The sequence below is a fragment of the Pituophis catenifer genome, unplaced genomic scaffold (genome assembly GCF_029215685.1).
Source record: "Pituophis catenifer annectens isolate HBS135680 unplaced genomic scaffold, rPitCat1.0.hap2 SCAF_7, whole genome shotgun sequence".
In the NCBI taxonomy this organism is placed as follows: Eukaryota; Metazoa; Chordata; class Lepidosauria; order Squamata; family Colubridae; genus Pituophis; species Pituophis catenifer.
The window spans coordinates 8,310,691-8,334,715 of NW_027256887.1; the positions used below are offsets into that span (position 1 = coordinate 8,310,691).

At 44.5% G+C, this 24,025-nt stretch overlaps 1 protein-coding gene across 1 annotated transcript in view; it reads right to left on the reverse strand.

Moving 5' to 3' along the window:
- The window catches only part of VWF (von Willebrand factor), a 197,208-nt gene that overhangs the window by 150,708 nt on the left and 22,475 nt on the right, over positions 1-24,025 (reverse strand). The window contains exons 7-11 of the mRNA XM_070946842.1: positions 17,667-17,883; positions 16,633-16,755; positions 14,446-14,557; positions 11,245-11,291; positions 3,528-3,664 (exon numbers count right to left, since the gene is read on the reverse strand). Of these exons, the coding sequence (XP_070802943.1) occupies positions 3,528-3,664; positions 11,245-11,291; positions 14,446-14,557; positions 16,633-16,755; positions 17,667-17,883 (636 nt within the window). The remainder of the gene's footprint in view (positions 1-3,527; positions 3,665-11,244; positions 11,292-14,445; positions 14,558-16,632; positions 16,756-17,666; positions 17,884-24,025) is intronic.

Consider the following 24,025-nt stretch of genomic DNA (forward strand, 5'->3'; position numbering starts at 1 on the left):
TAGAGTAGAGTAGAGTAGAGTAGAGTAGAGTAGAGTAGAGTAGAGTAGAGTAGAGTAGAGTAGAGGTAGAGGTAGAGGTAGAGGTAGAGGTAGAGGTAGAGGTAGAGGTAAAGGTAGAGTAGAGCACAGTAGTTTTTTATTGGCCAAGTGTGATTGGACACACAAGGGAATTGTCTCCGGTGCCTAAGCTCTCAGTGTACATACAAACAACAAAGTGATAGGTCATAAACTGTAGTTATAATCATAAGATAGTGGGAAAGATAAGAAGATGAAGAAAGATGACAAATGAGAAGTTGAGAAATATGGGGAGGATAATAGCAATACAGTCCTACTACACGGGTAAATACCTTTAGGCCTAAGACAGGGCTGTGGGACTTAGGTATTCCCCTGAACTCCCTTGACTTGGCCATTTATCATGTAATATTCATATTGATTATGTATAAAGAGCCACTTTGCACTAGAGGCAGTGGGCAGATTTCAGTCATTGATGGAAATGGCCATAACGCCCATTCGCTTTCCTGACAGAACAGTGGTTCTGTGATTTTATCAATCTCATGAACCAATTATAACTCCTGGGATGTGGGAAGGGAAATCCAAATAGATCCATGCATCCCACCAAAATAAAACGATGGCCCTCACAGGCTATCCTACTGTTATGACCTAGGCCCAAGTAGTTATTACCAGACACAATCAGTCCTAAACAAACATATTTTATTAGAACAGCTGAGAATTACTTCATTCTCAGCTTAGTCCAAATTAAGTCCAAAACAAATTCTTCATAAATAGTCCTTCGGCCTCATCACCAACCTTTGTTTTTCGAACTGCAAGGTTGGCAGAAGCTGGGACAAGTAACGGGAGCTCACCCCGTTACGCGGCACTAGGGATTCGAACCGCTGAACTGCCGACCTTTCGATCGACAAACTCAGCGTCTTAGCCACTGAGCCACCGCCACCCTTCAATGTCAATCTGAATTTTAATTAATCCTCTTATTTTGAATTTTAAGTTTTGCAGGGAGCCTTGACAACGTGGGCATGATGAGGGGGAGGAATGTGGAAAGATGAAGCATAAATTGAATGAACGCTTCAGTGTAACACACTTTTAGATGACATCGTTCATTTGCAGATGTGAATACGGCAGCATTCCCAACAGGATGTTTTCCAGATGTTTATATCTATTGTCGTTCTGGGTGATTAGTTCTCTTAGCTGCTGTCTGAACTGTCAGACATCCAGGAGCTACCAGATTGGTAACGATACAACGCGCCTTGTGGCTAAACTCGTTTTCCAAAAGTTGTGATGCTTATTAACAACCTACTGTACTTATCCTGCTCATAACTTTGTTTCACGGTAGAGCAAAAGAGCTCGGCTGCTGCTAAGTGAAATTAATCTTAATTAATTGGTGGAACAGCTTGTCTCCAGAAGTCGTGGGTGCTCTAATACTGGAGGCTTTTAAGAAGAGATTGAACAACCGTTTGTCTGAAGTGGTATAGGGTTTCCTGCAGTGGTGAGTTGCTCCCGGTTCGGACCGGTTCGCAAGAACCGGTAGTAAAACCGGCAGGAGGCTCCGCCTACTGACCCGGATGTCATCATAGGTGATCTGCGCATGCACAGAAGCATGGGCGCGCTCCCGGTGTGAACCGGTAGTAATGGTAAGTAGAACCCACCCCTGGTTTCCTGCGTGAGTATTTATTTATTTATTTATTTATTTATTTATTTATTTATTTATTTATTTAATTCAATTTATATCCCGCCCTTCTCCTAGTGGACTCAGGGCGATGCACAGCCAGAACTAAAACACATATCAATACAAAATTTAAAATTATTAAAAGAATTAAATAACTGTGGCCCAAAAATTTAAAACATTGAAAACTAAAACCCATTTGACAATTTAAAAAGCTAAAAAAGACTAAAAAGGGGGGTGGGTTTCACGCCAGCCCTGCTTGATGGAAAAGAAAAGTTTTTAGGGCACGGCGAAAGGCCCGGAGATCCGATATCCTTCGTATCTCCGGGGGCAAATCGTTCCAGAGGGCAGGAGCTGCCACAGAGAAGGCCCTCCCCCTGGGGGTCGCCAGCCGACATTGCCTGGCTGACGGCACCCTGAAGAGTCCCTCTCTGTGGGAGCGTACTGGTCGGTGGGAAGCTATCGGCAGCAGAAGGCGGTCCTTCTGTAGGGGGTTGGACTAGATGGCCTCCAAGGTCCTTTCCAACTCAGTTATTTTATTAATCTCAATGCTATCATGCTTGCTCAGCAACCTTCAGTGCATAATGTATTTCCTTAAGCAGTTCATAGGCAGCGATTCACCACTTCTGCTTTCCTATTTGAAATCTATTGAAATCTATTGTTGTGAGCCCTAAAAAACGTTGCGCTTTCTGGGACTTCCGTTGCTGCTTTCTCACGCTCCCTGATTCTACAAACAGTATTTTCTGTTCCCAGAGGTTCTGAATCCGTTTCTGAAAGAGGATGGCGTTTCCCTTTCAGCGGGCCTCTTCCCAAAGAAGCAACAGAAGAATTGTGGGTTGTGGGTTCTCCTTCCTTCCTGATTCTGTACATCAGCACGCATGCAAAACAGTTTTATCCTGACGCCTCTCCTACCGCGAGACAGATTTTGACACATCGTCAGGTCTGCCGACTTCGGCTTGGTGACTTGCTGGCATCCTGCCATCAAAGGGGAGGATGGGGAGGGGGATCATGGGGGATGAACAAATGGGCAATCTACCTTCATGCGTACGGGATGGGCAAATTGGGGAGAGGGGAATGACAGGTTGACGAAGAGCAAGAGAGCTCGGAACCAGTTTGTGCCAAGCCCGTGTACCCTGAGAAAGAATTACACATCTCAATGTTCTCAAAACATCTAGATGGACTCTTATTGGCTGAAGATGGAGTGGTCATGGAGGGAGGGCTGGGATGTGGGGAAACTTTCTGTATCTTTTGAGCGTGGGAAATTTAGTTCTCGCCTGACTCTACTGCAACCAACATCTTTTAGTAAAAGAACCTATCGCTTCAACCAAATGGAGTCGAGGGTTTTTCTTTCCTAAGAGATCAGACTGGGGCAGTTCTGACACACATATTCCATGTTTACTGCCCAATGAAAGCCACACTTTGCGTGGGACTAGGACACAAATGAAATACTGCTTTGATTTAAAGAAAGCATACAAAGAAAGCTTCCTGAAATGCTCTTAAAATGAGGATCTTCAAATATTTAATAGGTTTTTTGATATAATATAATTATTAAATAATAATATTTAATAATTTAATGTGTCTTCTTGCCTTAAATCTTACAATGAGCTGTAACTTAGGGAAGGTTAGGGGTGAGAATTGGGGGGAGTGTATGAAGATATTAGATTTATTCTGTGGGGTCCTTGATAATGTCTGAACTTGCTTGTCTTCTCGAAGACATTTCATTACCAAACTAGGTTACATCTTCAATGCCAGCCCTGAGTTACAAATATTCTCTTCTGTCAGAGACCTATTCTCTGGTACCCACATTTTTTTCCACCACATTTTTCTCTTTCAACAAAGATTTTCTTACTTGGACGGTCTCAATGAAGACAGAAAAGGAGTTCCCCTCACAATCTCCAGCAAACAAATAATGGCAGACTCCGCTGAAGGTGAAATGTTTGTTGTCAAAGCTTTTGAAATGGGATTGGCCGGAGACGGAGCACTCTCCTGGTAAAAGAAAAATGCAAAGGCTTATTTACAAATGAACTGCAGATCACAATTTTCCATTAGACTAAATCCTCTGCTTTGACTGAAATAATACTACTAATAATATTTTTTTTAAAAAAAAAACGTGTTCTGGATTTCAAATGAACGAGTTGTTGATTTGTTTGCGGTTAAAGTCTAAAGCTTTTTTGAATTTCAATGACATTATCAGAAAACTCTCTGGCCCGGCTATTTTTTTTTTCCTTTATCCACCTCACACAAAATTGGTTCATGAAACGCATCTTTAGCAGTGGTGGAATTCAAATTCTTTTGCTACCGGTTCTGTGGGAATGCCTTGGTGGGTGTGGCTTGGTGGGCGTGGCAGGGGAAGGATACTGCAAAATCCCCATTCTCTCCCCACTCCAGGGGAAGGATACTGCAAAATCTCCATTCCCTCCCCACTCCTGGGGGAAGGATACTACAAAATCTCCATTCCCACCCCATTCCAGGGGAAGGATATTGCAAAATCTCCATTCCCTCCCCACTCCAGGGCAAGGATACTGCAAAATCCCCATTCCCTCCCCATTCTGGGGCCAGCCAGAGGTGGCATTTGCTGATTCTCCGAACTTCTCAAAATTTCCACTACCGGTTCTCCAGAACCTGTCAGAACCTGCTGAATCAGGCAACTCAGGCAACTCAGCTGGGATCGTCAGAGCCTTTTAAAACTATTTTTTTTACAACCTCTTTCACCAAAGTGGTTATTTTAAAAAATGCTTTTAAAAGGCTCTGACGATCCCAGCTGAGACGCACGATCCTCAGAGGCTGGGGTTTTTTTACTTTTAAAAGCATTTTTTTGGCCGAAAAAAAAATGCTTTTAAAAGTAAAAAAAAAAAAAAGCCTCTGTTGATCGTGCGGCTCAGCTGGGCATGGGGGTGGGGGAGGCCAGGGATTTTTGCTACCGGTTGTCTGAACCACCTGCCGCCATCGCTACCGGATCGGGTGATCCGGTCTGAACCAGGAGCATTTCACTTTCACTTTTGATTTCTATACCTCCCTACTCCCGAAGGACTCAGGGCGGTGCACAGTCAACAATAAAATACATACATACAAAATTTAAAAAGCAGAATTAAAATCAAATTAAATAGTTTTGGCCCAGACAATTGAAACCGCAATCAATTTAAAACCAAGTATAAAATTTGAATATCTAAAATACTAAAAATTTAAAATTTAAAATTCTTTTATAAAAGAGGGAGAAAATTAGGCCAGGCCCGCCTGGTGAAATAGAAAGGTCTTTAGAGCGCGGCGGAAGGCGCGCAGATCCAGGATCCTCCGTATCTCCAGAGCCCGTTCCAGATAGTAGGTGCCCCCACAGAGAAGGCTCTCCCCCTGGGGGCCGCCAGTTGGCATTGTTTGGCCAACGGCACCTGGAGGAGCCCCTCTCTATGGGAGCGTACCGGCCGGTGGGAGGCTATTGGTGGTAGTAGGCGGTTCCACAAGTACCCAGGTCCTGAGCCATGGAGCGCTTTAAAGGTGGTAACCAAAACTTTGAAGTGCACCCGGAAGACCACCAGAAGCCAGTGCAGCTCGCGCAGGAGGGGTGTCACATGGGAGCGCCATGTCGCTCCCATTACCACCTGCGCAGCCGCACTCTGCGCCAGTTGGAGCCTCCGGGTGCTCCTCAAGAGGAGCCCCATGTAGAGAGCGTTACAATAGTCCAGGCGGGACTATTTCACTCCGGTCTAGGGTCTCCTGCTTTAGAAGAGGGTTGGACTAAAAGACGTCTATATTTTCCCTTATTAAAGTCCACCTCCCTCCAGGCATATTCGGGTAGATAAATAAACTGAAAGAATTTTCAGAGAACTCTAGTAAAATCTTATTAAGGGGTCACAAATGACCTTTCACAATCACAGTTTCTTTCACCTTTACTTCAATTCATGAGAGCTTTTGGCTGCCTTCCAAGTAGGTTTGAATTCTTTGGGGTTGGTTTTTAATTAGTGTTCTTTCTTTGTTCAGTCTGACCCTTCCCACTTCAAGGTTTCTTAGCTGCTATTGACAAATGTGTTCGAGCAAGGAGGTTAAGCAAACCCCCACCAGCTAATGTTGTTTTTACTCCACATTGGAACTGTTCGTTCCACTCATTATTTGGATTGCTTTCATTGTTGTAAATTTATGGGCTGCCCAGAATCAGGAGATAGGGAGTCGTATAAATTGAACAAATAAATAAATAAATATCACCTTTGCTTCCTTTTTTTTTAGCTTAATAAGATCCTCAAATTCTCACCGCTGTCTGTTTCTTTTTTTTTTATTGAAAAAGTTTTCAAATACAAATTTTTCCCCCTTCTTTTCTCCCCCCTCCTCCCTAGCCCCCCCCTCACCACCCATCCCCCTGTGACTTTTTCAAAATAAAAACCTAATACATAACAGATTATATAATATTTTACCATCCCCTTACTCCCTCCTCCAAATACTGACCCTTACTTGCTAATGATATTATTACTTCCCCCTTTTACCATACACTTCAAGATAACATTCTACTATAACATTGTATAATAACTTCTGATTTAGCACAATGATATTATTATGACTCCCAATTTAGCAATAATCTGCCCTTTTTTCTCCTCCCCCATACTTATATCTGTATATTAATATAACATTTCAAAACAATCTTCCACTTTAAGACTATATAATAAATCCTACTTTAACATTTAATCTTTTGTGTATATTAATATAACATTTCAAAGCAGCTTTCACTCTAAATTCTAATTTTACATTTATTCAACTCTATCCATTTCCTCCACTCCCATAAATATATCTCTTAAGCATCCCTTTTCTTAACCTATACAGTCAATAAACTAGCCTGTCTCCACCCACTTTCCTACCAAATTACCATACACAACAATTCTTAGTATCTTTGTTCTTCTGCCCACCCTACTAAAAAAATATTCCCTTATATAGATAACATCAACGACTTTAAATTTATAATCCATATAATGTCTTCTTTGATGTCTTTCCACTGGATTGCTGACTACCGCTGTCTGTTTCTAAACAATGCCACCCTCAGTGCTTGACAGCATAAAGTGATTATACACCAAAGCAGTGGTGGTATTCAGCCGGTTCGCACCAGTTCAAGCGAACTGGTAGCGGCGACTGCAGGTGGACTCCTGGCACCGTCCATCTGCCCTGGAGTAATACGGTCCTATTTAGCCACATTTTTGAGGCTGGACGTATGCGCAGAAGGCGTGCACGTGATGAACCAGGTGTAATAAAATGTGCAACCCACCCCTGCACCAAAGTCTCTAATTCCCAAATCAAATCGTCTACATTCTTTGTTTTTCAATTCCCACATAGGAAAGTTCCTCCGGATCAAGGTTTCCCAACCTTGGGAATTTCCAAAAATGTGGAGTTCAACTCTCAGAATTCCACAGCCAGCCTAACCATTGATGAGAATTCTGGGAGTTGAAGTCCACATCGGTGGTGAAATCCATATTTTTTGCCTACCGGTTCTGTGGGCGTAGCTTGGTGGGCGTGGCAGGGGAAGGATATTGCAAAATCTCCATTCCCACCCCGCTCCAGGGGAAGGATACTGAAAAATCTCCATTCCCTCCCCTCCTGGGGGAAGGATATTGCAAAATCTCCATTCCCACCCCACTCTGGGGCTAGCCAGAGGTGGTATTTGCCGGTTCTCTGAACTTCTCAAAATTTCCGCTACCCGGTTCTCTAGAACCTGTTAGAACCTGCTGGATTTCACCCCTGGTCCACACACCTGGAAATTGGGAAACACTGGTCCAGATATTCTGACAACATGTAGTATCAATGTTAAAAGAGTTCTGCTATGCGTTGTTTGATATGAATAGGTCAACAATTTACAGAAACCAACATTTTCCATTTCTTACTTCAAAGATATGAGCAAAAATTATTTAGCAGTAGGTTAAAACCATGAAGTGGCCATTTGATGAATGTTTAATACTTCATTATTTCCCCAAATCCAATAATAATAATAATAATAATAATAATAATAATAATAATAATAATAATAATAATAATAATAATAATAATAATACAATAACCATAGTTTTGTTAAGATTTATGGCAAACCATAAAGGTAATCTTCTGAGAAAGAGAACGTCTTCTAATGATATCTCATTAGACTATGATTAGCCTGAAAGGGCCTCAGAATCTGACTTCGCTGATTGGTTGGGGGTCCTGATGGGGGTGTTCCACGCTGGAGATAGTGGATTCAGAAGGAAATCCCACCTCCACCCCATTTGTCTACTGGTTCCTAGTTTCCTCAATTTTTGTTCATTTTTAATGCTTTAATACCCTTGTTTTTAGTATATTGTAAACTGCCAAGAGTCATTCAACAGTGAGATTGATGACAAATACATTCAATAAACAAGGAAGGAAGGAAGGAAGGAAGGAAGGAAGGAAGGAAGGAAGGAAGGAAGGAAGGAAGGAAGGAAGGAAGGAAGGAAAAAAAACCAGTTAGAAGAGATCTAATCCAACCCCCTATACTATTCCAGACAAGTGGCTGTCCAGTCTCTTCTTAAAAACTTCCAGTAAAATAAATAAATTTAAAAGAAAGAAAGAAAGAAAGAAAGAAAGAAAGAAAGAAAGAAAGAGAGCAAAAGAAGAAAGAATGAGAGAGAGCGAAAGAAAGAAAGAAAAGAAAAGAAAGAAAGAAGGAGCGAGCAAGAGAGAGAGAGCGAAAGAAAGAAAGAAAGAAAGAAAGAAAGAAAGAAAGAAAGAAAGAAAGAAAGAAAGAAAGAAAGAAAGAGTAACAGTTAGAAGACACCTTGGAGGTCTTCTAATCCAACCCCCTATACCAGTGATGGTTAACCTTTTTTGCCATCACGTGCCAGGAGCGGCGGGGGGGGGGGGTTAGCCCACACTCATAATTCTATACACCCTGCCCCACGCATGCACATGACCCCCCCCCACTTCCCCCGCTCCTGGCACGGAGGCCCGTTTTTTTGCTCTTCCCAGCCTCCAGAGCCTTTCTAGGAATCTGGGGAGGGCAAAAATGGCATTCCCCATCTCCCCTGGAGGCCAGAAATGGGATGTTTGCCAACCTCCGGTGGGACCAGAAGGCCTGTTTTTTGCTCTCTCCAGCCTCCAGGAGCTGAGCTCACGTGCCCACCAATATGGCTACGTGTGCCACCTGTGGCATGCGTGCCATAGGTTCGCCATCACGGCCCTATACTATTCCAGACAAGTGGCTGTCCAGTCTCTTCTTAAAAAGAAAGAAGAGAGAGAGAGAGAGAGAGAGAGAGAGAGAGAGAGAGAGAGGGAGGGAGGGAGGGAGGGAGGAAGGAAGGAAGGAAGGAAGGAAGGAAGGAAGGAAGGAAGGAAGGAAGGAAGGAAGGAAGGAAGGAAGGAAAAGAAAGAAAGAAAGAAAGAAAGAAAGAAAGAAAGAAAGAAAGAAAGAAAGAAAGAAAGAAAGAAAGAAAGAAAGAAAGAAAGAAAGAAAGACACTATTGCAGTTCACTTGAGTTTCTGATGATTTGGATCCAACAAGTTTGCTTCATGAATAAAATCACCAAAAAGCGGTCCCCAAAACACCCTGGTGATGCTAAACTGTATCTCTTGAAGAGTTTTAACAGAACAACAGGGTTGGAAGGGACCCTTGGAGGTCTTCTAGTCCAACCCCCCAGCTCAAGCAGGAGACCCTCTACCTTTTCAGACAAACAGCTGTCCTGTCCCTTCTTTGAAATCTTCAGTACTGGAAAACCTACGAAAACTTCCGAAAGCAAGCCATTTCACTGGTTGATGAAGATGAGGTTCATTTTACGGCTCTAATCGTCTGTGGTTCCTTGAAAAAGGAGTGCCTGGAAATCAGACTCAATGTTCCTAAAGTAATGTGTATTTCGGATGAAAGGCTCGAACCCAGAAGGAACGGATGGCGAGACAATACTCTTAGGAGCCTTTCAGACTTTCACTGAATGTTCAGTTTTTGCTTCAAAGGCAGCCATTAATTTCGCCGCAAACAATTCTGCCAGATGATATGGGGTGGGGTGGGGTGGAGGATAGGGAAGGAGTGCCCGTTTTTTTTTTATTATTATTATTTAGTTGGCTGCAGTGTTTTCTTCCAGTTTCTGTTCATTTGATTCGCTGAGAACATCTCTTAACTCTTTGAGGTGAAGCCTTTGTAAATTCCGTAAACAAACTGGGAGAATTCTCACCCTTCTGCCAAACAAAATCCTTTCTGCTTTTGGTATCTGTGCAGACTGGGGATTCAGCCGGTTCGGGAGAACCAGTAGTTGTGACCTGCGGGTGGACCTGCCTCTTCTCACCCTCCCTGGCGCAATCCCATCCTATATCGCTGTGTTTTTGACATCTTACGCATGTGTGGATGGCGCACGTGAGCGAATTGCCGTGTTGTTTGACATCACACACATGCGCAGACGGCGTGCATGCACATTTCCGGTGCTGGGCGAACCGGTTGCTACAGTATGTGAAGCCCACCTCTCTCTCTGTATGTGTGTTTCTGTGTCTGTGTCTTTGCTAGTTTTCACTGTGCCACAATTCCTCTGCGGTAGCAATTCCGTATCTGCTGCCAGATAGGAAAGGGATATTCCCCATCCCTGTCTGTGGTCTGAATGGAAATTAGAAGAAACCTCTTGGAGAGGAAGAGAAGCTATGAGTTCATCTCTCCTTTTGAGGTTGCTATCAAACCAGGAATCTATGTTAGTAGCAGTTCTGGGCTAAGAATTGTCTTTCTTAATACCAGTCAATCACCGGGAACATGAAACTCCTCCGTGATTGATTTTGGAGGTAACAGAAGATCTCCTGGCCAGATTTCATGCTTGAGAGAAATGTTGGACCCTTCCCCCACTTCCTCCCTTCTTCCCTTTCTCATTCCCATTCCCGGTGGCCCAGTGGTTAGAATGCAGTATTGCAGGCTGACTCTGTCCACAGCCTGGAGTTCAATTCTGACCGGCTCAAGGTTGACTCAGCCTTCCGTCCTTCCGAGGTCGGTAAAATGGAGGACCCAGATTGTTGTGGGGCAATAGGCTGACTCTGTAAACCGCTTAGAGAGGGCAGTAAAGCACTGTGAAGCAGTATATAAATCTAAGTGCTATTGCTATTGCTATTGCTATTGCTATTGCTATTCCTTCCTTCCTTCCTTCCTTCCTTCCTTCCTTCCTTTTCCTTCCTTCCTTCCTTCCTTCCTTCCTTCCTTCCTTCCTTCCTCCCTCCCTCCCTCCCTCCCTCCCTCCCTCTCTCCCTCCCTCCCTTATTCCCTTTCTCATTCTCCTTCCTGGTGGCGCAGTGGTCAGAACGCGGTACTGCAGGCTAATTCTGCCCACTGCCAGCAGTTCAATTCTGACCGGCTCAAGTTTGGCTCAGCCTTCCATCCTTCCGAGGTTGGTAAAATGAGGACCCAGATCGTTGGGGGCCATAGGCTGATTCTGTAAACCATGTAGAGAGAGCTGTAAAGCATTGTGAAGCAGTATATAAATCTAAGTGCTTATTGCTATTGCTATCTTGTCTATGAAAAATAGGGGAAAAACAAAGGACTCCTGGCAAGATTCCGAATGCATCATCCATATATATAATAGAAATAAACAACACTTCACTTGTTGAATGTTTCAGAACCAACATACCTGGACAGGGCTGATTGTTGCAGACCCACGCACCATGCCTGCAAATACTAGGAAATAAAACATTTCTCCATTAGGAATAAAGCTACAGCGAATCACGTTCCTTACTATAAAACTTAAATACGCATTAACAGGTCTCAATTGCAGGTAGTCCTCCACTTAACAACAGTTCATTTAGTGACTGTTCAAAGCTACAACGGCACTGAAAAAAAAGTGACTTAGGACCGTTTTTCACACTTACGACTTACATAAGTCGTAAGTGTGCGTAAGTGGTCGTAGGTTTTTCACACTTACGACCTTTTCAGCATCCCCACGGTCACGAGATTTACATTCATGTTTGGAAACGGGTGGATGCTAACTTTCTACAATACAATATGTTGTGGCTCCGATCCCCGAGCCCATCTTATCGGAGGAAGAAGGCTCCGAACATGAAGGAGAGGAGCCGGCCAGGCCTCCCTCTCCAGGCCCCTCCTCTCTGGCAATGCCTCAGGTGTCTGCCGAGGGAGAGGAGATTGACCAGGAGCCAAGTGTCTCCAATGACAGTGATGAGGGGGATAAGTCGTTCCTGAATCCACGCCAACGAAGGCGAGACAAACGTTTTGCAGCAGATGAGGAGGCGTGCCAGGGATTAAGCTGAGTCACTGGACCACACCCCACAGGCTATATAAGAGAGTGTGGTGGCCATTTAGACTCTGTGACGGACAAAGCTAACTTCTGGCTAGTCACTTTGTGCAACGCCTGATCTGCTGAAGGTTTCATGTTTGAGCTGGACTGTTTTGAAAACCGTGTGTATTAGTTGGTGTTATCTGGTGGAGGAACACTCCCTCTTTTTGTAGTAAAGCACTTGGCGGACGGGTATCGTATTGCTGCCAAGTTCCTGATAACGAACCTTGTGTGTGCCAAGTACTTCTTTAACCCCCAGCTGACTGTTTGTGTGTGTGTTGGGACGGGGACAGAACACAATAAGCCTCCTGTTGGTTGTTAGTTACATTTCAGTGCTTTAAGTTTCACAGATCAAAAAGATGGTTTGGTTTTGGACTCGTTCTCTTTCTCGGGAAAGAATATTGACATGCTTATGAAGGAGGCCACTTTCCTAATCCCTGTAAACTGCTCTAAGTTTAGCACAGGCCTCACTGTCTGGTCCAGGGCTTGTACAGAATAGAGGGGTTGGGAAAGGTCCTCTCCAAAACCAGCTACTAAAATGAAATGAAAAGTTGAACACGTTTAATTAATAACTTCTCCCTGTTATTTATTTGCACTGTATTGCATTGCATTGTGTTGCATTGCTTTGCATTCAGCTCAGTGGTGGAATTCAAATTTTTTTACTACGGGTTCTGTAGGCATGTCTTGGTGGGCATGGTGTGGCTTGGTGGGCGTGGCTTGGTGGGCATGGAAGAGGAAGGATATTGCAAAATCTCCATTCCCTCCCCACTCCAGGGAAGGATACTGCAAAATCTCCATTCCCTCCCCACTCCTGGGGGAAGGATATTGCAAAATCTCCATTCCCTTCCCACTCCAGGGGAAGGATACTGCAAAATCTCCATTCCCTCCCCACTCCTGGGGGAAGGATACTGCAAAATCTCCATTCCCTCCCCACTCTTGGGGGAAGGATACTGCAAAATCCCCATTCCCTCCCCACTCCAGGGGAAGGATATTGCAAAATCCCCATTCCCACCCCACTCTGGGGCCAGCCAGAAGTGGTATCTGCCGATTCTCTGAACTACTCAAAATTTCTCCTACCGGTTCTCCAGAACCTGCTGAATAGCACTTCTGATTCAGCTGCATTGCATTCAATCGCATTGTGTTGCATTGCATTCAATTGCATTGCGTTGCATTGCCTTAACCCTTGTATGTTTGCATTACACTGATTTCAATTATCTGCATTTCATTACAGCACCAATTAAACAATCAGGGGGAAAAAAACCCCAATGTTTTAATGAGGAACTATTTAAGGAAGAAACCCCATCCCAATCAAAATCCCGAGAATGTCAGGGCAAGCTACAATGGATAAACAGCCTTCTCTTCTGCACGAATGGTGCCACCTAACCCTGGCAGGAAAAACAACCAGGCTCAGAGAAAGCAATGATCCATGACAGACAAGAAACCCTCTCTTTCTAAATCATGGGCATTTCACATCACCAACTCAACACCCCCACTCCCACTCCTTATTCTCAATGCCTTGGCAACCCACAATGGCTGTGATTCCTGCCAACCTTAAAAATGCAAGTGGACAAAGAGCTATTCATATCGCCCCGCCCTTTCCCTCCAGCTGACCAATCGGATAGTCCAGAAACTCTCACCCAGCCCGCCTCCTCTTCTCACCCCTTCCCAGTTCTGCAATAGGAAGACATTTCCCTCTCCTCTTGCAGCTCACAGCAAAGGGAAGTAGTAGACGAGAAGCAACGGTCAGTCGTGTCCATTGCGAGTCACGCAATGGGAGGTCATATGTGGCATGGTGTCACTTGCAAAGTGGGTGAATGATGCCATTTGCATGATGACACCAGGGCACGGTGGTGTCATTCCTGTTTGTGTGCAAGGCATTGCACACAATGTGTGTTTTCGTTGTAGGAAGAAGAAAAGGTGAATTTTTCACTTGCGTAGTTTGAAAAAAGGGGATGAAATAGATCCTTGTTTCTCAACCTTGGCAAGTCCAGATGTCTTCAATTTGACAAGGTTGAGAAATAATGAAATAGATGAATGGACAGATAGCCCTTCTTTCCTTCTTTCTTTCTTTCTTTCTTTCTTTCTTTCTTTCTTTCTTTCTTTCTTTCTTTCTTTCTTTCTTTCTTTCTTTCTTTCTGAATATATGTTTTATTGGTACATTTTTTTTAAAAAAAACATGTCTATGTGTTGTTTTATCATTTTTTCTAACCAAGTATGTATTTTAGTCCAATATTTTTTTTTGCCTTTGGGCATGTCCACCACATATGATAATATGAACCTGGCATCTGATTACACTTCCAACATTTAGCTGATACGTTTTCAAACATCTTTGCTAACCTCTCTCTTATTTTTGAAATTGTGGCATTCTGGTTCCATAGTGAGATACTTTAAGTATCAGATGGTTAAGAGCAGATCCAGAGCGCGGTCATTCTCCTGCCCCTGCGCCATATTGCCCAGGCACACTGAACTGGAAGGTCCCTGATTTGGTCTTGCCTTATGGTTTAGGGTCCTCTTCATATTCCATCCAAGGATCATGCTTACCATGAGTTGCAGTCCTGATAAACTGAAGAGCCAGGAGGGAATTTCTTGCCAGAATTTATGCAGGAGCAATTTCGGGCATCGACACAAACATCACCATCTAGGAGCTTTCCCTCTGGAAAAGAAAGAAAGAGAGAGAGAGAGAGAGATGAGAGAGAGAGAGAGAGAGAGAGAGGGAGAGGGAGAGGGAGAGGGAGAAGGGGAGGAGGGAGGGACAGAGGAAGGAAAGATGGAAGGAAGAAGGGAGAGAGAAAGAAAGAAAGAAAGAAGAGAAGAGAAGAGAAGAGAAAAGAAGAGAAGAGAAGAAGGTGGGAGGGAGGGAGAAAGGAAGGAAGGGAGAAGGGAGGGAGGGAGGAAGGAGGAAGGGAGGGAGGGAAGCAGAGAGGGAGAGAGAAAGAAAGAATGAAAGAGAAAAAGATGGCAGGGAGGGAGGAAGGAAGGAAGAATGGAGGGAGGGAGGGAAAGAAAGAAAGAAAAGAGAAGAGAAGAGAAGGTGGGAGGGAGGGAGAAAGGAAGGAAGGAAGAAGGGAGGGAGGGAGGAAGGAGGGAGGGAGGGAGGGAAGCAGAGAGGGAGAGAGAAAGAAAGAAAGAGAAAAAGATGGCAGGGAGGGAGGGAGGAAGGAAGAATGGAGGGAGAGAGAGAGAAGAAAGAAAGAAAGAAAGAAAGAAAGAAAGAAAGAAAGAAAGAAAAGGGAAGAGAAGAGAAGAGAAAAGAAGAAGGGAGGAAGGGAGGGAGGGAGGGAGGGAGGGAGGAAGGAAGGAAGGAAGGAAGGAAGGAAGGAAGGAAGGAAGGAAGGAAGGAAGGAAGGAAGAAAGAAAGAAAGAAGATTGGTTTCAATTTCAGTTCTTCAGACTAACTATATTTTGCAAAACCAGCCCAAGCCTATCTAAAAAGACAAGTCCAGGAACCGACTCCGATGGACGTGCCTGTGTCCTCCAAGGCACAAAAACTCACCCCCACCCCCACTTCCTCACTGTAGTTTAGGACATAAAACCACAACATAAAAACTATGGAAAGTCATTTTTAGATTTTTTGGGGAGGGAGTGTGAATTCTGTGAAATGCAGGGGCTTGCCTGCCCCCCCCCGGGCTGCTTCTCCTTGGCTGCATAACGTAGATTTCACTCTCATCCACGCATTCAGTTCATCCCAGGACACAGGGAAGCTTGGATGGTGCCAAAACGCCTCAGAGCAAATACCGTGCCATGCACTCAGTGCCTGTAGCCACCAGACCTGTTTTTTTCTAACTTGACAGAGGCATCCATGTGACACAGCCCCCTCCCCAGGCCCCCGAACAATTGAAAGCCACCTCCCCCCACATCCAGGGAGGCCTGCTAGGCCAAAAACGGGGGGGCGGGTGTCGCACACACATGCATGGGGGGTGGGGGATCATGCATGCATGTGCGCGGTGGCGGGAGGAGCGGGGGGGTCATGCACACATACGCGGGGGGGCGCATTGCATTATGGGTGCGTGTGCTTTTGGCACACGACGAGAAAAAGGTTAGCCATCACTGCCCTATTTCTCTCCCACTTTTTATTTTATTTTATTTATTTATTTTATTTTATTTTATTTCTATACCGCCCTTCTCCTGTGGGACTCAGGGCGGTATACAGCCAAGATAAAACATAGCATATAAAATTTAAAAAACACTTTAAAAAACAATTAAATAATTTTGGCCCAAGTTTAAAACAACCCAATTAAAACCGAATTCAATTAAAAACTGAGAGGATGGGATCAAGCCAGCCCGGCTAGATGGAATAAGTGGCCCAACGAAAAGTCCGGAGGTCTGATATCGTGTGTATCTCAGGGGGAAGGTCATTCCAGAGGGCAGGTGCTGCCACAGAGAAGGCTCTCCCCCTGGGGGTCACCAGCCGGCACTGTCTGGCCGATGGCACCCTGAGGAGGCCCTCTCTGTGCGAGCGAACTGGTCGATGGGAGGCTATTGGCGGCAGAAGGTGGTCTCACAAATACCCCGGCCCTAAGCCATGGAGCGCTTTAAAGGTGGTCACCAACACCTTTAATTTTTTAAATTAAAGCATGGCCCTTTGAGAGAACGTACATGCAGGGGGATAAATAAATACTTGTAAACGTTCAAAAGGGACAGTCGTTTCCTTCTCTTAAACGAGTAAAATGGGAAACACTGAGGCCCCAAAGATTTCTGCTGTACACAAAAGGTTGTAAATAGATTTACCGGGACAGCTGCAACCATCAACGCACTGCTCTGGGCACACTTCATTGATATCCAGGCTCTGGCAGGTCTTGGCACAAGGGGACGTGCACTCGTGGTATTCCAAGCCACTTGGACATCTTGGTCCTGAAAAGGTGTAACAGGGAAGAAATGAACCTTGCGGACATCATCAACCTGAAATTAAGGAGAAACTTCCTAACAGTGAGGACAATTAATCAGTGGAAGAGCTTGCCTCCAGAAGTTGTGAGGTGCTAAAGAAGTTGCTTCTTCACTGGAGGTGTTGAAGAAGAGACTGGACAACCATCTGAAATGGTACAGGGTCTCCTGCTTGAGCAGGGGGCTGGACTAGAAGACCTCTAAGGTCCCTTTTAGTTCCGTCCTTGCGACAAAGGCCCAAAGTGAATTTGATGCAGGATTTGCTTGAGCCTGAGCTGACGTACCAAATTGTGTGTCATTTTTTTTTAGATAGATGACCTCGACTTACGACAACCCTTCAGCCCAAAATTTCTGTTGCTAAGTGAGACATTTGTTAAGTGAGTCTCATCCAATGTTATGACCTTTCTTGCTGCAGTTGTTCAGTGAATCGTTGCAGCTGTTAATTTAGTAACCCGGTTGTTAAGTGAAAAACATTCCTTACACATTTATTTTATTTATTTTATTAGATTTTTATACCTGGGAAAGCCAGGATTCTGCAATAATGCACTAATAGCTCACAATCCTTGCCCCATAGCCAATGAGGGCTGTTTTGGAAACAGAAACTTAAGTAAGAAGTCTGGGCGTGACTTAGCACTGCAGCTTCTGAGTCTGTGCAGAGAAACTGAAATTAGTCTGCTCTGCTGAAATGAAACTAACTGTTCTCTCCTACCTTGTGTTTTGCTTGTAACTGTTAATGAATCCTGCTGAATCAGTTTACCTTTGTGTGCTTTCTGGATTTGATTTCTGCTGCAAACTCTGATATAAGCATAGGGAGAACTTCGCAACATTGAATCTAGAATTGGAAGCCCATCACCCCAAGAATATTAATCCCGAAAACTTACTGCAGGCGCTGCTGGCTGGCCAACCTTTCAAGATCACACCTTGCTGGGCACAGTTTCTAGCATACTCCAGAAAAACTGGGCAGTGACAATTATTCTCCTGAGCACACCGGCACATATCTTCTTCGCAGAGGCTGATGAACTTTTCGGGGTCCACCAGATGATGACATTTAGAGAAGACCGAGGAAGTTCTTAGCAGCTGGCAGTTTTGAATGAAGTCCTGCAGAAAGGAAAAAAACTGGAATCACCACAGTCCATAATTGACTGAAACAGGGGAGGAAGGCAGGAGTGTCAAACTGGATTTCTTCGAGGGCCAGATCAGCATTGTAGTTCTCTATGGGCTGGCAGGAGGGGGAGCAGCGGGGTGGGTGGGACGGATGCCTCCTTCAGCACCCTGCCGGCCAAAACAGGGCACGGAGGGGTATGCGTGTGGCCACCCTGTGCCTCGTTTTCACCCTCCATGGCCTCTGCAGCACTCTGTCGGTCATTTTCAGGGCCCTTTCTTGGATCCATTTTTGGCCCGAAAACGGCCCGAATGGTTGCCAAAGTTGATGGAGTTAACAGAGGTGATTAAATTCACTGCTTTGGTTTAAGAAAAAAGAAATACAATTAATTTTACTTCTATTTGGAAACCGCTTTTGGACTTTGTGCTTGAGGTGTGGGAAAAAAATGAAACTTTGATTTTGTGTTTTACTGATTAGATGGGTTTGGGTTAGGGTTAGAAATGGTCAGTATATATTATTATCAAAAAATGTTGTATGCAGGGATGGGCTGCTGGGGGTTCGCAGGGGTTCGGAAGAACCTCTAGTTAAGATTCTGTGCAGTTCGGAGAATCCCCAAATCCCATTCCTGGCTGGCCCCGCCTACCCTGCCCCCACCCCGCCCCCCCAAGGAGTCTCCATGTGGCCTGTTTTGGATGCGGGTAAGTGCAGGGCGCACATGGAGGCTCAGGGAGGGCCAAAAACTGGTCTACCAGAAGCTCGGGAAAGCCAGAAATGGGCCCATTTCTGGCCCCCAGAGGGCCTCTAGAGCCTGGGAAGGCCATTTTCGCCCTCCCAGAGGCCCAAAGAAAGCCTCTGGAACCCAGGGAGGGCAAAAATGCCCTCCCCCCCACCATGGTACAGGCAGCCAACTAGGCCACCCCCACCTGTTGTGGTCCGCCAGCAGCCTGCAGAGCTGGCAGCGGAGTCGGACAGCAATGAGGCTGAGGAAGAACATGGGCCAGTCCTGGAGGCTGGGGAAGGCCCGGATGACGGCTCTGCGTCAGAGGCAGAGATGGGGCCAGGGCCAGCGGGGAGTGAGGTGCGCACTCCAGAGCCTCCAGAGACTGATAGGAGTGAGGCAGAGGAACAGGAGGAGCCTGTTCCTAATGCATGCATGAGAAGAGCTGCCAGAAGGCAAGAGCAGCTCAAGCAAAGAGGACAACTCGGGAGTAGGCCCAAGAGATGATTGGCCCCTCCCATAAGGCTTAAAACAGACCAGCAACGGCGTTTGGGCTTTGCCAGAAAACAACGTTGGTAGCTTCGTCTTCTTCTTCGTCTACATCTTGCATTTATTTTTGTATCTGTGACTTCTGAATGTTTGCCAAGAAAGGCCTTTGGCAGTTTGCCTAATAAGACTAAGGTTTGCGATAGGACTGAGGAATTTGTGTTGGGAGGAATTTGCTTTAATTTAGTTGAATGATGTTGGGAATGAAGTAATTCTCAGCTGCTTGAATAAAGTTTGTTTGTGATTTTCCTACTACTTACTTGGGCCTGGGTCACACCACCACCATGGCCACCCCCACCCAGCAACCAGGCAGAGAACCCCTTGCTAAAATTTTTGAAGCCCACTCCTGGTTCTATGTTATTACCTTATTCTACTGTGCCAAAAGGAGTCAATAGTTTTCTTCTCCTTTCCACCTTTCCCCTACACTTTTCCCTCTTCCCCCTTTCCCCCTCTGTTTTTCCTTTATTTTCATTTTTCTTTGTATTCCTGTATTTTATACTTTGATAAACAAATTAAAAAAATACTTGGATTACAAGAACCAGACTAGGTGATCTTTTAAAAACAATAACCAACAACAACAAAAAAGGCAATTGTTACATCCAAAGAGTTAATTTGCTTCCACAAATACAAACCATAATTTATCGTTACGCACGGTCACTCATGCCCTCATCACCTCCCGCCTGGACTATTGTAATGCTCTCTACATGGGGCTCCCCTTGAGGAGCACCCGGAGGCTCCAACTGGCGCAGAGTGCGGCCGCGCGGGTGGTAATGGGAGCGACATGGCGCTCCCATGTAACACTTCTCCTGCGCGAGCTGCACTGGCTCCCGGTGGTCTTCCGGGTGCGCTTCAAGGTTTTGGTTACCACCTTTAAAGCGCTCCATGGCTTAGGGCCTGGTTATTTACGGGACCGCCTACTACCACCAATAGCCTCCCACCGGCCAGTACGCTCTCATAGAGAGGGACTCCTCCGGGTGCCGTCAGCCAAACAGTGTCGACTGGCGGCCCCTAGGGGGAGAGCCTTCTCTGTGGGGGCACCTACCATCTGGAATGAGCTCCCCCCGGAGATACGGAGGATCCCGGATCTGCGCTCCTTCCGCCGTGCTGTGAAGACCTTTTTATTCCATCAAGCGGGCTTGGCCTGATCTCTTCCCTTTTTAAATATGTAAATTTTAATCTGTTTTTAAATTATTGGGGTATTTTAATTTGTCTGGGCCAAAAAGTTTAATTTGATTTTATCGGGTTTTTAAATTTTGTGTATTTATGTATTTTATTGTTGGCTGTTCACCGCCCTGAGTCCTTCGGGAGTAGGTATGCAAATCAAATAAATAAAATAAATAAAATAAATCTCACAAATACACATGAGAGAAATAACAACCTGGTTCTGGGAAAAGAGTATTTCTTGTATTGTTGCCTTGAGCTATGAGGACTGATGTTGTTTTATGCTTTTTCTGTTGTTTTCCATGATTTTTTAATCCTTATTTTTGCTAGATGTCGTTCAAATGCAGTCGGTCAAAATAAATGAATAATAAACTCTACTGTTCTAAAAAGCTACGTCTGTCTCCACTACGTCTGTCTCCAGTACGAGGAAGCAAATTCATATAGCTCACAACCCTTCCTTAAATAAATACTTGTTTAAGCAGAAATAAAGAAACACAGTTCCTGTGGAATAAAATATCAAAGAATGAAACACTGGCACGAGTTACATCTTTGATCCAAAACTAACAGTATATTACCTTTTACAAATACTTCAATTCTAACTATCTACAAAGAGCTCATTTTAAACCCTAGATTTTCCAGGTCAAAAGTTGAAGTTCTGAAGACTAAAATGAGAAAGGATGTTATAAAAAGGCTTACTAAAGCTTCAAGCTTGAACACGATCAACCTTTTGGTTTCATTTGTATATTCAAAAGAATGTAAATATTTGCGATTTGTTTCTAAAAATTTAATCCTCTACATCGCAGGCTCTGTTGTAGAACAATGGAGAGTTACAGTACGGAATATCAATGCTGTTGGCTTTGAAGTGATAAGCATTATGGGGTGGTGATTTTTTTCCCAATGTTGTCAAAGGATGAAACTAGCTTTGTCCTTGTTTTGAAAGAAATGCCTACCTCCAAGCTGTATGTCAAGAAAACTAGGTGCAAAGGTTATTATATCAAATGACAAAAAGTCAATAAGCCAGTGGAAAGGCAAATCTAATGAGCTACCATATTTTTCGGAGTATAAGATGCACCGGAGTATAAGACGCACCTTACTTTTTGGGGAGGAAAATAAGCAAAAAGCTGATTGGTGGGTGGATCGGCCTCCCGGAATACCCCCAATCAGCTGTTTCCAGAGGTGAATTTTAGCAACAGGTTCGTTGGTTGTGAGCTCTGTGCCTTGCTTTTTTTTTTTCTGTCTTTGAAACTTCTGAAACTCCATTTCAGAAAAAAAACATTTTTTTTTCTGCCTCTGAAAGCCTCCGAAACAGAGTTTCAGAAAAAAAAAAAGCCTTTTTTTCTGAAGCTTCTTTCAAAGGCTTTTATTCTGAAGGACTATCTGTACTCCTTTCTTTGGTATTGGTATGTAGATTAACCTCTTCTGATCTGTTGGTTATTGTGTCATTCTCCAGATTTGTTAGCATAGTTTGGTTAGAACCTTTACTGATTCTTCTTTTGTTGCTTGCCATATTATTTTAGATAAAAAGCCTTTCAGAGGCTCTTTTTTTCTGAAACTTCGTTTCTGAGGCTTTTTTTCTGAAGCTTCTTTCAGAGGCTTCTTTCAGCCTCTGAAATCTCCGTTTGCGAGGCTGGGCAGGGCTACATTCGGAGTATAGCCGGGCTGGCTTGATCCCACTGTTTCGGTTAAATTTAATTGATTTTAATTGGGTTGTTTTAAATTGTGGCCAAAAATATTTAATTATTTTTTAAACTGTTTTTAAATTTTGCATGTTCTGTTTTATTCTGGCTGTTCACCGCCCTGAGTCCTGCTGGAGAAGGGCGGTATACAAATTAAAAGAAAAATAAATAAATAAATAAATAAGATGCACCCAGATTTTTACCCTCTTTTTTGGGGGGAAAAAGGTGTGTCTTATACTCCGAAAAATACGGTATTTCCTTAAGCCAACAAAGTGGCTTAAAAAAGGAATTCCAGTTACCTTGAAGGGCAGTTTATAAATTTTAAAAATAAATAAATTACCGATGTAAGCAGGTACCAGTTTGCAAATGTGAGCTCCGTGCATGCACAGAGCATCTAAAACGGCATGTGATGATGTCCGGGCGGGTGAGTGGAGCCTCTCGCAGCCACCGCTACCAGTTTGCCCGAACCGGATAGAACCAGCTGAATATCACCACTGGATGCAAGACCATAATCAGAAGTATGTCGGGCCTGCAACCATGGATTGAAATTGTCTCTTTGGTGAACATGTAGCAGCCCATCCCGCAAAATGATTTTGTGGCTGAATTCCTACCATCATTTCAGGAATCCTAATATAAGAGGGCACTTAAGAGACTAGCTTAGTAAGGAAGAAGGTCTCACAAACCAACCAAGACGCACAAACCCATTGAAGTTCTCCAAAACATCTTTAATAAACCAAAAGACTCAGTAGTCCAGGGAGTAAATCAGGACTAACAGCCAGTATGTAGGACAGACACACAGAAAACTAGCAGAGTGCATCCATGACAACCAACTAGCAGTCAGAAGGCATGATGAAAACTCCTTAATCTTACAGCACATGGACGGGCTCAATCATCATTTAAACTGGTCAACTATGAGCAGACTAAGCTAAATCCAAAAAGGATAAGGAATTTGTGGAAACTTGGCCCTTAGACAAATCAGCCATCAGCAGGCGCGCAGAGATAAACAACGTTTACACAGCATTCATGACCCCCCACGCATGCGTGGCAGAGACCCGAAAACCAGCTGGCCAGCGGGAGGCGCCCACGCATGCAGGGTGGAGCTGAGTTGGGCGCCAGCTCACGAACCCGCAGAGAGGGCTTTGCGTGCCACCTGTGGCACGCGTGCCATAGGTTCGCCATCACGGGTATAGGTGGTAACTAGCTCAACAGTAGTAACTGTGAGGGGGATCTTGGAGTCGTAGTGGACAACCATTTAAATATGAGCCAGCAATGTGCTGCAGCTGCCACAAAAGCCAACACAGTTCTAGGCTGCATAAACAGAAGGATAGAATCAAGATCACGTGAAGTGTTAATACCACTTTATCATGCCTTGGTAAGGCCACACTTGGAATTCGGCATCCAGTTTTGGTCGCCACGATGTAAAAAAGATGTGGAGACTCTAGAAAGAGTGCAGAGAAGAGCAGTAAAGATCATTAGGGGACTGGAGGATAAAACATATGAAGAACGGTTGCTGGAATTGGGTATGTCTAGTTTAATGAAAAGAAGGACAAGGGTGACATGAGAGCAATTTTCCAATATTTGAGGAGCTGCCACAAAGAAGAGGGGGGTCAAGCTATTCTCCAAAGCACCTGAGAGTAGGACAAGAAGCAATGGGTGGAAATTAATCCAGGAGAGAAGCAACTTAGAACTAAGGAAGAAATTTCCTGACAGTGAGAACAATTAATCAGTGGAACAGCTTGCCTCCAGAAGTTGTAAATGCTCCAACACTGGAAGTTTTTACTAAAAGATTGGACAACCATTTGCCTGAAATAGTACAGGGTTTCCTGCCTGAGCAGAGGGTTGGACTAGAAGACCTCCAAGGGTCCCTTCCAATCCTGTTATTTTATGTTCTAAGTCAGCGCAAGAGCACGGAAGATCTTCTGAAATCCGCCTCCTCTGCATTGGGGGGGCCTGCAGGGGATGCGAAATGAGAGATAAATTCCTTGGCCTGAACCAGGAGCCATTGTGCCCTGATCACAGCAGCTGACTGTGGCAGCC